The sequence below is a fragment of the Triturus cristatus genome, chromosome 1_1, assembly GCF_964204655.1.
Source record: "Triturus cristatus chromosome 1_1, aTriCri1.1, whole genome shotgun sequence".
In the NCBI taxonomy this organism is placed as follows: Eukaryota; Metazoa; Chordata; class Amphibia; order Caudata; family Salamandridae; genus Triturus; species Triturus cristatus.
Window position 1 is genome coordinate 1268456558 of NC_140579.1, and position 16197 is coordinate 1268472754.

The window sequence follows — 16197 nt, forward strand, 5'->3', positions numbered from 1 at the left end:
GGACCTCGTGAAGGATGTAAAGCGCTTGGTTTTAACCATATTCCAGTATGCTGCCTTAAAGTCCTTTTTCGATGGAAATAACTTGTAAGCTGGGTCCTCCCATAAAATGCTCATACCCATATTAATCAAGGTGGGTTTATGTTGTTTAACCAGGAGATCTTACGTAAGCAACCCAACGCCCTAACTTCAGAGAGAGCCTTGGTATACAGTGAAAGCTCAGGAGTAGTCCAAAGCCTTCTCAAGAATGCTATGGGTCTAAAACGGGCTAAGTCCTCTATATTGTAGCAACCCAAATCTAGGTATAAGGGGGTGAGTGGTGTAGATTGCGGGAGGCCTTTTAATGTTCTCACAAATTTATTTTGTGCTAGTGCCAAAGATGATAGGTCCTCAAAGCCCCAAAGATCAGCACCATATAGTATTGAGGTACTGATTTTAGAATTGTAGATCTTTAGGGCTGGGGCAATAGGCTTGGTCTGCGAGAGCCTCTGCTCTTTTATCAATACACCAGCTAATTGTACATGTTTGAGGACCAGCATATCAATCTGGGGCTTCCAATTTAATTTCCTACCTAGTGTTATCCCCAGGTATATAAATACATCGGTCTGATCCAAGGGGACGTTGTTCATATACACTTTCCCTTTTATAGCCTTATGTTTGTGGAGCACCATAAACTTTGTTTTCTCCACATTTACCACTAGCTCATGGTTGCGGCAAAACACCTTGAAACGGGACAAAGCAGCCTGCAAACCCTTTTGAGTCTGTGATATTATCAAGATATCATCCGCGAACATGAGCAGAGGTATCTTCATACCAGCTAGTGTTGGAGCATCTGTAGGGTGAGTGGAAAAGTACTGGACAACCCTGTTAATGAATAAAGAAAACCGGGTTGGTGCTAAAACGCACCCTTGTTGAGCCCCCTTAGAAACAGGGAACCTATCTGTGACATTCCCCTGCATTCCCCAGCGAACCTGTGCGTAATTTGAATCGTGCTGTTTTACTAAAATGGCCATCATTTCCAATGGCATCTCCATATCCATAAAAGCTCTCCACATTTTGGTACAAGGAACTAAATCGAATGCGAATTTATGGTCAATAAAAGCTGCATAGATTGAGCCCCCTCCAATAATAATTGCCCGCCAATAGATAAGCACAAACCTAAAAACCTGGTCTATGGTACTAGTATGAGGTCGGAACCCCGCCTGCAATGGTGTCAGGATATCTGTCTCTTCTATCCAGGCCTGAATTCTACCTAAAACTAACCTGGCAACAACCTTCTGAATAGAGTGTATAAGGCTTATTGGCCTATAGTTGCCTGGTAGTGAACAATCTCCCTTTTTATATACAGGTAAAATTACAGCACCTGACCATGTGTCGGGAATAGGAGCACCACTGACTATAGCATTGAAAGTATCTTTATGTAGGTTACCCAGTATTCTTTGTCATACACGAACAAGTCCGCCGGTATACAGTCAGGACCTGGGGCCCTACCTCTCGGGATCGATTGCAATACAGATTCGACCTCGAGACTGGTAAAACATAGAGTGGTGGTTGGAGTAGGCCATTGGGGTAAATCGGCGCTACAATTATTGGCAGTAAACTGCGCCTCATAAAATGAAGCCCACAGTTTGGGAGCGACATGATTAATTGGTATCGGAGTTGATTCACCACTGCCTCATTTTACAAGCTGCCAAAATTGGACCATGTTTTTCCCTTTATTGGCTGCAAGCAGATCTTGCCAAGGAGTCTCATCCCAGTCCTTCTTTGCTTGTAGTTGGGTTTTCTTATACCTGGCCCTTGCCTTTTTGATATCACCCATAACTTTTGAGCTAATGGCCCTTGATAATAACTTATAGGCCTCTCTACAAGATTTGTTATACCAGGAAGCTGCCTTTACGCAGTATTTTTTCCTAGGTTTGTTAGTTTTGATGAAAACGTTTTTTAATTTCTTAAACAGATCATTGTGAACCTGGAGGACAACAGAATTAATGTCCTCCTGGGTATCACAATTATGGAGAGTGGTTATCGAGCAAGCAACCATTACCTTCATCTGTTCCAGACCCCCATCATTGTCAATGATCCTAGCCCATCTAACTCTCCTCATGTCATTTGTGAGCATGACCTCTGCTGTTACATACTCGGCAGCACTATTAATAAAATTAGATAAACCTGGTACCTGCAATAGTAGTACCAGCGGGTTATGGTCACTTTCGATCCGCTCCTGCACCGACATATCCAAAATGGATGTCCAGAATTCTACTTTAAGAAATATGTAATCTATGCGGCTGCTTCTCAAACCATTGTTAAAGGTATGAGCACCCATTCTGTCAGACTGCGACCTCCCATTAGCTGCCCTCAGTCCCTTTCCAGACACAACCCATTTAACTGTAGTGCGGCCTCGGTCCATTTTTTGATGGGGCATAAATCTAATTGCGGGATATTCCACTGTGCATCCTCCTCTGCACGAATGTTACCATCATCATAGTCCAATGTCCAATGGCTCAAAGGAGCAGTTAAAGTCGCCTGCTACTATCAAGTTACAACTTCCCCGCAGGCTTTCTAAGAAGCTATCGAGGAGGGTAACTACGTTGGATCCCCTGCCACCCGGCAGTCCCCTTGCATAGATATTAATAATCAGGACATCAGGTGCTTTGTAGTATAGTATCCATGTCTCACAAAATATTTGCTTGGCAGTACACACGTATGTGCAAGCTATGTATTCTTCTAATGTATCAAACAATCTCACTTTGGATATGGTTCTAAACTGACCCCTACTAACTATGCATCTACTCTAGTCCCCACTATGCTCAACACACAGAAATACAAGTGTTTAGAAGACAACCAGATGTGAAATGTCACCAGAGATTTATAGTGAGCAGAAACACTAATTTCTCCACTCAGCATGAGCAAGAGGAGAACTCCCCTGTTTCATTTACTGCTACTCAGATCTACTTTGTGGATTTGGGAGAACACACTTATGCCCTGATCAAGTAAGGTGAGTAGACGTCTGGCCTGGTTAGTAAATGGACAGCATCACAGGCATTGCAGAAGATAGCTGGCATCACAACAGCTTCGCAGATAGCCTCTGTTACAGGCAGTGGAAAAGACCAATGTAGTTATACGCAAGAGCAGCGATCGCAAGCAGAGAAACAGTTGACCATGGCTAACTTAAAAGTTGGCTACAGTTAGGTTATGTTTTTTATTTCCTATACAATGCCGGCTAAGGGAACAGGTGCATACATATGACACTTAAACAGTAACATAATAGTGGTTGCTACGTTTCACTCCTACATACTGGATGTTTTTGGATTAGACAACACTACACTGTTTCCCAGTTTTTGAGGTGATTTTATTATCACTTTCCCATTTTCTGACAAGATACCTTGCCAACATGGCAATTATTGAATATGCAAGGCAGCTAAAGCTTGAAAAGTTGAGGGAATTACTGTTTAATAAAATACACAAAACAGTAAGCATGACTTCTTTCTAGATGTGTTTATTATAACAGAAAATACCAGGGGAAAATTGAAGCGCAGCTGACAGTCAGATTAAAACAATGATGAATTTTTACATCCAAAACTGAATACAACACAGAAATCCCACAAGTTCAATAAGTAATACAGAATTAAAGCAGTATAACCCTATTCTGATCAGCATAGCAATAGCCACTGAATGGACATTCCGCAAACTCCATTCCAACCCTTTTCATGAGAGCACTATGGTACCCTCTGAGCTGTACCCCAAAATGGTGAACAAAACCAAAAGGATTACTGCGCACTAGCATAAAAAGAAGATATGCATTAACAACTGAAAAAAAGACTAAACACAATTTATTGAACAACAAGCATTCTTGAGTCAGTATCTTACCCCTTGTAAAGTCGATTATGAATCGTATCTGTTTTAGACCCAGGCAACTGATCCAATGTGCTTTGAATTTCGCCATTTGCAACTAATTTCCAAAAATAAAAAAGGGATACAATCTATCACATACCTACTGTCAAATGATCATTACATTTGCTCTAGTTTGACTAATGTTACTGGTCCAAGGTTTGCAAAACTGCACATTTATTTTTTTAACCAAATACTTCTTACCAAGCCAAGAACTCTAAAAGTGGTTTCAACATATGCTTAAGAAGGCTATTGAAAAGACTACGGGTCATATTAGCAACAAACTGCAATAAATATCGCAGAGCGTGCTTAGCGCAACATTTTTTATCGCCAGCTATCGCTGGAATATATCGCCACGCTAATGCTGTATTAGCAACAATTAGCGCTATGGCAATAAATATTCCAGCGATAGCGGGAGGGAAGGGCCAACATCGCGACAAAACCAGCGATGTTGCATGGGGAAGGGGGAAAACCTTACTGAAACAACCCTGTGGTCGTATCAGTATAATCCACCCCCCATGTTAGGTATGGATAAGTCAGGAAAATAGCAGGTGTTAAAAAACCGGCGATGACCCCGGTTAGCGCGACTTTTCACATCGCTAACCGGGGCCAGGGCCTCCTTGCTAATAGGCGATAGGCCTGTTAGCGGCTGTTTACCAGGTCTGTTGGTCGGGAACGCCTACTTTGCATGTCATTAGCGATAAATATCGCTGACATGCAAAGCGGCACCCAAACCGGTCGCTTTCTTCAGAAAGCGGACGCTAACTGCGGTTAGCGACAGCTTGCTGATAGGGCGATAGAATTATCGCCGCTTTAGCAGGAAAAGGTCCCGCTAAAGCGGCGATATTTCCCTTGCTAATATACCCCTGCAAGTGTAAAGTATACTAGAAAGTGGTACTGTAACATAGGTCACTCTAGTATTAGATCAAGAGCTTCTATTAAATACCTTAATATTTATGGAGACTTGACAGTGCGCATGGTTATAAAAAAGTACAAGGATACATACAACGTGAATCTTAAAAGGGAAGAGAAGAAACTCAGGAATACGTAAATCACAGCTGAGTAAGAAAAGAAAATGATCATTTTTACTACACACCGCTCCTTTAATCGCTGCCTCCACTGAAGATTTTGGCATATTCTTGCCTCGACATTGTTCCAAAAGTTGTGACAAACTCGCATTAAATTCTGGGTTTGAGCCGGCTTCTGCAAGAAAAAGTATACTTTAATCAAACTACTGTCACTCTTAAAAAAATGCAATGTTGGGTCTTGAAAAAAACAACTGCCCACTTACTTTGGCAAGTCAGGTTTTATAAGGGTAAGCTGTTTTTAGGGCCTACTGGCCAGTTTTGGTTAGAGAGCTTGAGCTGGTAACCAACAGGTGTTCTGTTCATTCAGAAGGGGCATGAGCAATAAAGATGCCTTTAAATCTGTTTTTTATCTTCTCACAAATGCTATGCATTCAAAGACAGAGGTCAAATATCAGCTTCTGTCTTGTTACAAATGGCGGCCCTTTTTTATCCTGGAGATTGGTGTTTATTTTTATTACTCTGACTGCAAAGTTAGAGGATTTTGTAAAGTGAACTGTCTTCCAATCATCGTCAAAGGAAAGGCTGTAGGAGGTCAGTTTTTCTCTAACAGACAGCATGCTTAAATAGCTTGTAAATGAACAATACAAATATTTCAAAATATATCAGCAAATAGGAAAGCCTTTTTTTTGTAATTCAGAAGTCTGATGGAAGAAAAGATTTTAATAGGATCAAAACAAATCAGATGTTTACTTGGTGATATGCAAATGATACATATTTTCAGAAACGCGATTTCCAAACATTATCGTTTGTACACTATTTCGTTTTAATAGTAAAACTTCATGTCAGTGTGAAATGTTGTGGCCATTTCAATGGGAAATGTGCTGACTGCAAATGACAGTGTGCTACCTCATCATGCTTTAGTAATACATTTATCAAAAGGGAGAATTTTTTAACAAGAACTGAGAAACATGCTGCCTCGCCCTGATGCCAATGCGGTTAATGAACGAAGAGAACGTCAAGGGTCATGTCTACCCTATATGGGAGTTAGATTTACATGAAGAAAAAAAATTAGCCTAATAAAAGAGTTTTTTGTACAGAAGACATACTGAACTCACATATTTCAAGGTGCTCTCATATGAGATAATGAAGACAAAGGCGGCTTGATAAAACTAAATATTTGCCCAGGATCTTACAATTTGAGATTAGTTTATGGGTCAAGAGCATTACAGTTAGGTCGAGTAAATTATTCAGATCAATTGACCAGCAGGACTGGTAACTTTTGTATGATTTTTCAAGGTCTGGTCTGAAGGAGACGAGCAAGTCACAATGGCACTACTGCCTATCTTATACAAACTGTCGGTGGAGTGCTGATCTTAATGAAACTACTGGCAGCTCCACACAACTAATTAAATTTACAAAAAAACTACAGTCACTCTTATGGTGAACAAAAATCAAACCTAGTAATTATCAAGAAAAATGGAGCCGAGGTTAGACTATGGCTTAATTGTGATGGGATCTGAAGTAGATAACGCATAATATAAATCACTTTGAGCCTCTGAAAGTCAATGCGCCCTGGCTGCAATATCTGGATTTGCTCTAAACTAATTCGGAAGATGCAAACTAAGAGGCAGATTTACAAGCCCTTGTGCCACTTTTGCGTCACTTTTTCCATGTTAAAAGTGACGTAAAAGTGGCGCAATGGGCTTGTAAATCTGCCCCTAAATGTATATTCTAAAGAGTTACGTTTTCGTGCATCAAAGGTACTTAACCATGCTCACAAACACATTCCATTAATGGCTTGGTACCAGTTTATACATTTATTTAGCACTCAATATCGTTCACAGTGCTAAGTAAAATGGTGACTTGTTCAGTTTCAAGTAAGCAGAGCAGATTTTAGAGCTCACTTATGTGCACACCCCTGTGCTATATCAAAGTTATCAATAGTAAAGCTGGGATGACTGGGGGATTGGCTCACAGATGTCCTTGTTCCTATTGTGCATCCAATGCTGTAGATTGTTGGATGTGCTATAATCGGCCAAAAACGGTATCACGGTAAATTGAGGGCTATGATCCCATCTGTGATTTAGTCAGAACGACAGCTCAAGTTAAGGTTGCAGTTCAAACACGTCCCAAAACGTGGCCTTTCAGTACATTAAAGTTAAGTCTTGCTGTACTGGTTGACACGAAGCTTTAATATGTGTACAATTTAGACATGGGACTGCTGTTAGAATGCAAAAGGCACAGAATGCAGCTGCCTATTTGATTCCATAGACGCCACAGCATTAGTCCATCTCTTTTGCCTTGGGTTTTAGCGCCCTGGCTTGAGGTTGATAAGAGGGTCCAGCTGAGTCCACATGCATCACACACAAGACCTAGTAACGACCTGGAATACCTTTCCTTACATGTTGACAAAATCATTGTTCCACATTCCAGTGGTGATCTGAAAGCAACCTGGGGCTTTCAGTGACATTTTTCCATAAACCTTGACAGACATTACAGTTTTAATGGCTGTCTTCTTTAACTCGCTGCATTTGTGCATCTAGGCCATTAATGATAATTACAAATATAGAAGACTGCTCAAGGCTGATCCTTTTTGGTTAGTACCATATCACAGGAATTTCAAACTCATTCGCTTTCTTTTTTCCAGAACAATGTAATGAACTTAATGTAATTATTTAAAAAAAATAAAGTATATGTATTTGTTAGACTTGGCATCTTTTGGCGTGTTTCCTGAGTTTTCGCTTTCTGCCCTTCCGGTTTTTACTCAGTTTTTGCTGGCGTAGTGTTTCTGCACACTTTTCTCACAGCTGATCAGTGGTAAAGTGCAAATGCTCCTGTGGTAAATTGTGTTATGGAGTGGTATTTCCATGATTGGATATTTGATTTACTTGTTAGTCCCTAGTAAAGTGCAATGCATGTGCCAGGGCCTGTAAATCAAATGCTACTAGTGGGTCTGCAGCACTGATTGTGCCACCCACGTGAGTAGCCCTAAAAAGGTAACACAGACCTGCCATTGCAGAGTCTGAGCGCAGTTTGTAACTGCCATGTCGACCTGGCAAGTGCCCCCACTTGCCAGGCCCTAAACCTTCCCTTTTCTACATGTTAGTCACCCCTAAGGTAGGCCCGAGGTACCCCTGTGGGCAGGGTGCAGTGTATGTGAAAGGTAGGACATGCCCTGGTGTGCGTGGCATGTCCTGATAGTGAATTACAGCCTATTTTATTTTTTCACTATTGCATGGCTACCTGATCGCCATTGGACAGAATGGGAAGTTTGTTTATAACATCTTATAAACATAACTGGCCCTGGGAACTAGGTAGGAAAATAAAATTTTGTATGCCTAAACTCAGAATCTAAAGATGCATCTTTTAGTGCAGCTGATTTTTACATTCTGTGTTTGAAAATACCACTTTTAGAAAGTAGGTATATTCTTGCCGAGTCATCCCGTGTGCCTCTGCTGGAATGTGGATTGCCTTTCTGGGTTTTGGATGACAGAAGGCCGGGGAGCAGGAGTGGCTCCAGATAGTCTAGGTAGGTACGGAAAGGGCTGAATAGACCTGGGCTGCGATGGGGGAAGAGGGAAGAGATTTCCTTGCACCTCAAAGGGCCTGGTCTGCCTCTGACAATGCCGTCTCCACCTCCTGCCAGGAAATCACACAAGAGAAGGCAGAACTAGTTCTGGCTGGGCACAGACACTCTCTGCCTAAGAGATCAAAGGATTTTGGGATATAAATATTGGGGCCCAGACCCCTGAACTTTAGAACTCTTTGGGATCAAGAAGACTGCCAAGAAGAAGAGCTGGAGAAGCTGTGAGGAGGACCTACCACGTTGCTGTGAACTTTGCTGTGTTGGCCTGCAGTGGCAGCTTCTGTCTTGGGCAGTGAAAGGACTGGACTGAACTTTCTGCAATCTGCTTTGTGAGTTTCTCCAAGGGCTTGAGGTAGAGCTTGCCCCCTGTTCAAGAAGTCTCAGGAACAACAAAGACTTCAAGCTCTTCTGCCTGCAGCACTGGGGACTGTGTGGTTTGTGCTGCAACAGAGGAAAAGCAACTCGACGGCGTCTATGATGCCGATGCCAACTCCGTGTCCTGATGGCACCGCAGAGGGCACCGCCGCAACCTTAGTCTCACCGGCAATGCCTGCTGACACTGCCACGGAGCCGCTGCTCACACTGCGACCGGTGGACACCACACTCCGCCTCGCTTCACGACGATGCCTTGGCAATGCAGAGGGCACCGCGACCCTGGTCTCACTGACGATGCCTGCTGATGTCGCCACCGAGCCGCTGCTCACACCGTGGCCTGTGGGCACCACACTCCGCACTGCTTCACGACGACACCTTGGTATCCCCGACGACGACGCTCCACGCCGAAATAGACGCCGCTGCTTGCACCATGGTTCGAGGGCACCACTCGCAACATTACATGACGCACCGCCCTCATCCCACACCGCAGCCTTAGCCTACCGACGCCAGTGCCATCAACTCCAGTTCGTCAGCCGACAACAGTGCTTCAGCAACGACGACGCCGCTGCTTGCACCGTGAACTGCCAGCACTGTGATGAGCACCCCCTTCATCTCGCACCACGACCCTGGTCTCACCGACGACGCCATCCAATGCCACCACTGAGCCGCTGCTCACACTGCGACCTGAGGGCACCGTACGCCGCACCACTGCACTTCGCACCACAGCACCTGATGCCTGCCAACGCCAGCGTTCCTGATCCCAACAGAGAGGAGATCAACCTACAACATGTGTGACTTCGAGGGCCCCCGACGACTCCTGCACCGACCTCCGGAACCGACGCCTGCGGACGCCGTGTTTTCGGAAACGCAACGAAGAGGTCGCCGGCGCCCTGCATTTCTGAAAGGTACTGTTTGCGGGTCTTCCCGACACCGTAGCTGGCCCGCGACGCCGCGGTCAGCCAGAACTGTTTGGATTTGTTTGCTCACGATGTCCTGATAGCCCCGGACGGAGCTATCGACATCAAGGAACTGTTTTTAAAGCTTATTTTGACAACTGTAGATTTTTAGGTACTGTATTGTGGTTATTTTTAATCGTTTTTGGTCTTCTCTTAATGTATATAAAAATATTGGCTATTTTTCTAAACTGGTGTGGTGTCCTTTTGTAGTGCTTACACTGTATTACTGTGGGTTATGTGCAATGCTTCACACACTGTCTCTAAGATAAGCTAGACTGCTCGTGCCAAGCTACCAAGGGGGTGAGCAGGGGTTATGTTAGGAGTGTAACTCCCTTATCCTGACTAAGAAGAAGGGTCCCTATTTGGACAAAGGTGCAAGCCCTTGCCAACTAGAGATCCCCATTTCTAACAGTATTTTAAATTAAAATAAAGTATCATAATATTTGTCTTTATTTATATATAACGTTTGTAACATTAAATTAAAATAATGCTTTGGGTCATTTTTGGCTGCTGTAACTTTAGAAGTGCAGTTTGTGAACTGCAATGGGCTTACTGCTTTGTGTATGGGAATAAGTATTTCCCATTTCCCAGCCACTTCCCCTGTTACTCCCTCACTTACTACTAAATAGTAAACATACATGTGTGAGGCTCTCTCCATAGAAAAGATAGGAGTGGTGGAGATTTCCACTCGTAGGTTTGTGAATTGCATTTTGTAATAAGTGGAACTACCTTGCATACTACAAAATGCAGTTTGTCAATCAGGACCTCAGTGTTTCAAGACTGACGGTTTCAACTTATTGCTGCCTCTTTTACTCCCAGCTGCAACATTCACGGACTTAATAAAACATTTTTTTTAAAGAGTTCCTTGTAAGATACCCTATACTCCCTTGTAATGCCTTCAATCACCACCATGAAAGATCATTAAGCACTAGCATCCTCCTTCTCTCCAGGACTTGAAACGATCAATTTGTTTTTTAAATTGTACATGGAGTGTTCCCTTAGCAGTTGACTGTTTGCTTTTGTTTAAATAAATGCAAAAACAGTAAATAACGTTACCAATACTTTCTGGGCTGATCCTTGTTGAAATAAATAGGTTATTTTAATTATGGCGCTTGGCGGGCATTACATATTTATTTTCTACATGTACAGTGTTGTTAATCGTATCCTCAGACTGGCCTAAGTGGAATGTCGCCAAGAAGTTTAGTGTGGAATATGGGTATTCTGAAATTATGGGGTGGGCTGAAGGCTCTGTTCAGGTATACTACCAGAATCTCACAGGCAAAATATTGATATACAAAAATATAGTAACCTAAATATCGAGTTCCAAAAGATTATGAAGGTAAGTATATATAAGTAGTATAGGTTTACTTCACTTAACTCCACATATCTATTGTGTATATCTATGATACGTATACATACATCGTCGAGGTATGTGGAGTTAAGAATAGTAAATCTATACTTACCTACATATACGGACGTTCATGATATTTTGGTACTTCATAATTAGGTAAATCAATATTTTTGCCCACAATATTCGGAGATATACCCTTCTGTGGAATTAAGTGGCACACTAAGCCCGTTGTGGAGGGTGTGGATGGGTCTGGTTTATCGGCTTAAATACGTGTTCATAGTTTTTACCTGCATTCTTCATTTTTTATGGCAATAATGAGGCGATTCACTTGTGAAGATGTTCATATACTGGGGATAGCTATTCTATTGCCCCACTCTTCTGGCATACTCCTAGCTTATGGAATTGGCAAATGACCTGTTTTTTGGGGTGGCATGGTGAGCAAAAGAATGATGGATTTAACCCAGATCTCTTGACTGGGGGTGAATGTTTTGATTTGTTCTGCATTCCGTTCATCAATTGTAGAGGGGTGAAACCCCGAAACCGGTCCTAAGATGGTTGTTTCCGGTCCAGGGAGGAGCTGGTTTGGCAGTTCGGGCTTGACTGTTCCCATGAGGCACAGGGTCAAGACTGATTTGCATATGGCCAGGCCTAAACTGGGGTGGCATGATGAGCAAAAGAATGATGGATTTAACCCAGATCGCTTGACTGGGGGTGAATGTTTTGATTTGTTCTGCATTCCATCCATCAATTGTGTGTCTTTTGCTTTCTCGCCCTAAGTGCGCCAGGTATGCCCAGACGTGGCTCCTGGGCTCACTGTGCCACTGGAATCAAGCTCTCCTGGCTGAAGAGGGGTGAAACCCCGGAATCGGTCCTAGGATGCTTGTTTCCGGTCCACGGAGTACCTGGCTTGGCAGTTCGGGCTGGACTGTTCCCATGAGGCACAGGGTCAAGACCAATTTGCATATGGCGAGGTCTAAACTGGGGTGGCATGGTGAGCAAAAGAATGATGGATTTAACCCAGATCTCTTGACTGGGGGCGAATGTTTTGATTTGTTCTGCATTCCGCCCATAAATTGTGTGTCTTTTGCTGTTTTTTATTTGTCCATATATAGCAATCAGAGTAATGGCTCATTAAAAACATGGAAGGAAATCCAATATGCATATAAACTAGTATGGTTCATCCACCTGTTATATATTTTGCTAGTTGAATTGTCAATAATCAGTCATTATTCATGCATCTAGTATGGAATCTTTTCATACTTCTATTAGATTCTATCTATTGTCCAGGTCACACTATCTCATTATGTTCTGTCAAACAATCTTTTGTCAAAACTTGGTCTGAATAAATTGGATTCTGTGAAAAGATCTAAAAAAATTTTTTTCTGATTTTACGGAACAAGGAACTTTGCTATCAGTGTAGTAAAGTTATTTTTACTCTCTTCATTATGAGGCATGAACACTAGTGATCTCAAATGTATATGTTTTTAATAGAGAGACCTTCAATGAATTGTTCTTTTAGGTTCTTCACTTATCACTAGTATTTTGGCTCTGTATGGTCCAGTGCCTCTCAAGGTGGTCAATGTGTTTTGAACCCCTAGTGGGCTTAGCGCCTAATGGTGGCTTCGTGAGGACGGGGTGGTTGAATTTAATGTAGTCTTTGAAGCAGAAGGCTTTGACTGTGGAATCTTTGCTGTGCTTGTGCTCTGGGAAAATATGTTCTGAATAAAACTTATTTGCCGGATACATAGTCTACCGATAAGTTCCTACATGGATGTTGTTTGCAGTGGTGGTCCGGTCTCGGGTAGGTGCACAGCCCACCAATCCTTTGTCCAGAGATCCGTCCACAAAAAATATGGATATATGTAACACCTCCATTTACACCGCAACAAATAATCAATCACTTAGGAGACCAACACCCTGGACTCCATCAACATTCTACCTTTCCCTCTATTCCTTTCCCCTAAGTTCAAAACAAACCCATTCACCTTAGCTTACCTCAGCAACAGATCAGCTAAAAGCACAAGACACTTATCCACAATCTATCATTTGAAAGGCCTATAATACAGTGATCCTTTATTTATTTATGATTTATTTATGTGTTTTATAGAGCGCAAACTTGACCAGAGCACTTTACAGGAATCATAGAAATGTAAAATAGCCTTGGAATCACAATAATATACAAAGGTAAAGAGGGGCAGGGTGCAGGATATATAAAAGGATAGAGGACACGTATGTACAGTTTGCATTTTATAGTTACTCGAGACAAGTCCCCAGGTTTCTAGGAGAGGTGACTAGGTAATCCGAGGGGAGGCGCTACTCAGGAGTTGATAACTGGTTAGATAATGCCTCTGGTCAACACAAGGAGATGATGGTCGGAGCGGTGAAACTTTTTAGACACTCACCCCCAGTCACAGCTCGCTTCACCACCTCAAGACGGATTTGCATATAGTTGGGTCCAAACTGATGTGGCGAAGTGAGCTAAAGAACGATTATGGATTCAACCCAGATTTGTGACTGGTCCCTTGCTCACTTTGCCACTGGATTCAAGCTAGCCTGGCTGATGAGGGGTGTTACCCCGAAACCGGTCCCTGGATGTTTGTTTCCGGTTCAGGGAGGACCTGGCTTGGCAGTTCCAGCGCTCCGTTCATCAACTCCTTGTGTTTGCTTTGTTCGCCCTAAGTTCGCAGGGTATGCCCAGACGTGAGTCCCTTGCTCACTTTGCCACTGGATTCAAGCTAACCATGCTGATGAGGGGTGTTATCCCGAAACCGGTCCCAGGATGCTTTTTCTGGTTCAGGGAGTGCCTGGCTTGGCAGTTCGGGGTGGACTGTTCCCATGAGGCACAAGGTCAATACTGATTTGCTTATAGTTGGGGTCCGAACTGAGGTGGCGAAGTGAGCTAAAGAACAATGTTGGATTTAACCCAGATCTGCGAAGGGGGGTGAGTGTCTGAAAAGTTTCAGCGCTCCGTCCATCATCTCATTGTGTTTGCTAATGCCTATGGCCCCCAACTTGAACGTCTCATGATAACTAAACCTGTAATAAGCTCTGAACAAACTAATCTAGATCAGACCTTGCAGTATTTTATCAAATCATCCCATTCACGTACACGCCATCACTGGCACTACTCATAGCTGATTAGATCTTCTAGTCTTGAGAAACCACGTCTTAAAAATACCTCGCCTTAATTTTGCCACTATCCGCCATCCACCAGGCAAAAACACAATCCTTCACTTGTCATTCCTGAAATCTTACTCCATCCTTTTTAAGGGCTGTAAAAGAATACATTTGCAACTTCTTTAGCTGGGCACATTAATCCTCACACTGATAAGCCTCAGATAATAAACATGGAAAAAAAAAATATATCAACCTTCACTACAAGTCAAAACTGTGCTCTATCTGTTCTTTTCAATCTAAGAAGTCTAGTCTCTGACATTTTACAAGACTATGCTAAAGAACACGCTTTGTAGCATAGGCTTCTGCTCTCCCTTCACTCTTACTATCTACACGCAACATCCTGGAGGACAGCCTTCAAGTCTCAGGTGCTGGCTTCCATATCTGCATTCACAACGGTCACTGCAACATTGGCCTCACGTTCAACAAAGCTTCAGAACTTAACTACGACTTGTCTTCCAATCTTGAATAAATAACACCATGTCCTGCCCAATTGTCAGTAGGATGGAGTTTCTCGCTAAGAGTTCCCATTAGCAGAGTAAAAGCAATACACCACCAAGCTTCTGTGTATTTCAGATTTCATCACTCCCCACAAGAGCATGAGAAAAGTTTGCTCAGGAAATACATTCTTAAACTCCTTTGCCCATCAAATCCTCTTCCAATGGTGGTAGAAGATTTGCAGTTAGAGGTACATTTCTCTGGAACACAGTGCCTCACGACTTATGGGACATCTACGAAACTGCTTCATTAGAATCTTTGTGTTTTTGCCTATTTCCTACATCATTTCTCTCCACTAGTTCATCACACTCAACTCATCTATTAGGTGTCTTGTGCTTTACAAATGTCTAAAAAAACTAGCCTGTGAAACATTTTCAGACTTTTCAAATCATTGAACTGCTTGGATTCAGTCCTTAAAATCACAAACAAACCTTAATAGGGCATTGTATTGTATTGGTTGTAAGTCACTTTCCACCCAAACCAAGGAGAACCTCGTGACAATTACCAATTTTAATACAACTTCACTATTGACATGCTGTGCAAAGGCAACCAATATCTCAGCTCACATAGCCCACCTCACTTACTTCTGTTACTGTTATTTCCCAGGGCACACAAACTCCCAGGGCACAACCTAGGTTCTTGGCCCACACCGAGACTCAACCCATGCACGTGATGTATTCCTACCTTTCACTGCAAACTTAATCTTCATGGAAAGCTTAGCGAACATGGTTGCTCTTGCTTCATCTTTCGTCCCCTTGACATGTTTCACCTTCAACCACTTATTGTGTCCTGCAGGGAAGGCAGGGGTTGTGTGGATGGAAGCACAAGGTGAAAACTCGGAAGAACCCACGATGATAGTTGATACATGGCAGAACAGGGGTTTAGAGCCATAAATACTGAGAGGTTCCTGCACGCCCAGGACGCGGGCCAATAATATTCTTCTATATTGTGAGCGAAGCATTGCGATGCCAACAGCAGCAGCCATATTGATCAGATTTTATGTTCCTTCTGGAAAAAGAACAAGTAATATTCAAGGCAGTCAACAGTAAATCGAAGGATGCCATTTTATTTCACTACTTCGTAGTTATTCTAATAAAAGCTGAAGACCATGCCATGATTTGCAAAGAAATTGCATTGCCAGTGACTGTTTAGTCTAATAATACACAGACTAAAACAAGCACTTGAACCACATCACACAGCTAGCCCTCTGTCACACACCGGCCTCTCTTCAGCTACAGACACACGACTAGAGTTCTCTCACTGTCGCACAGATGTAGGTGTCTCTCATTCCCGCACTTCCATTATTAACTTTGAGGCTAACATTCCCCCTTTGTACACAAGGGC

At 42.8% G+C, this 16197-nt stretch overlaps 1 protein-coding gene across 1 annotated transcript in view; it reads right to left on the reverse strand.

Annotated features, from left to right (window-relative positions):
* The window catches only part of LOC146871935 (translational activator of cytochrome c oxidase 1-like), a 47362-nt gene extending 31505 nt beyond the window's left edge, over nucleotides 1–15857 (reverse strand). Inside the window, exons 1-2 of the mRNA XM_085599797.1 lie at nucleotides 15538–15857; nucleotides 4982–5088 (exon numbers count right to left, since the gene is read on the reverse strand). Coding sequence (XP_085455923.1) covers nucleotides 4982–5088; nucleotides 15538–15838 — 408 coding nt within the window. The 5' untranslated portion in view covers nucleotides 15839–15857. The remainder of the gene's footprint in view (nucleotides 1–4981; nucleotides 5089–15537) is intronic.
* Nucleotides 15858–16197: the final 340 nt, after the last annotated feature.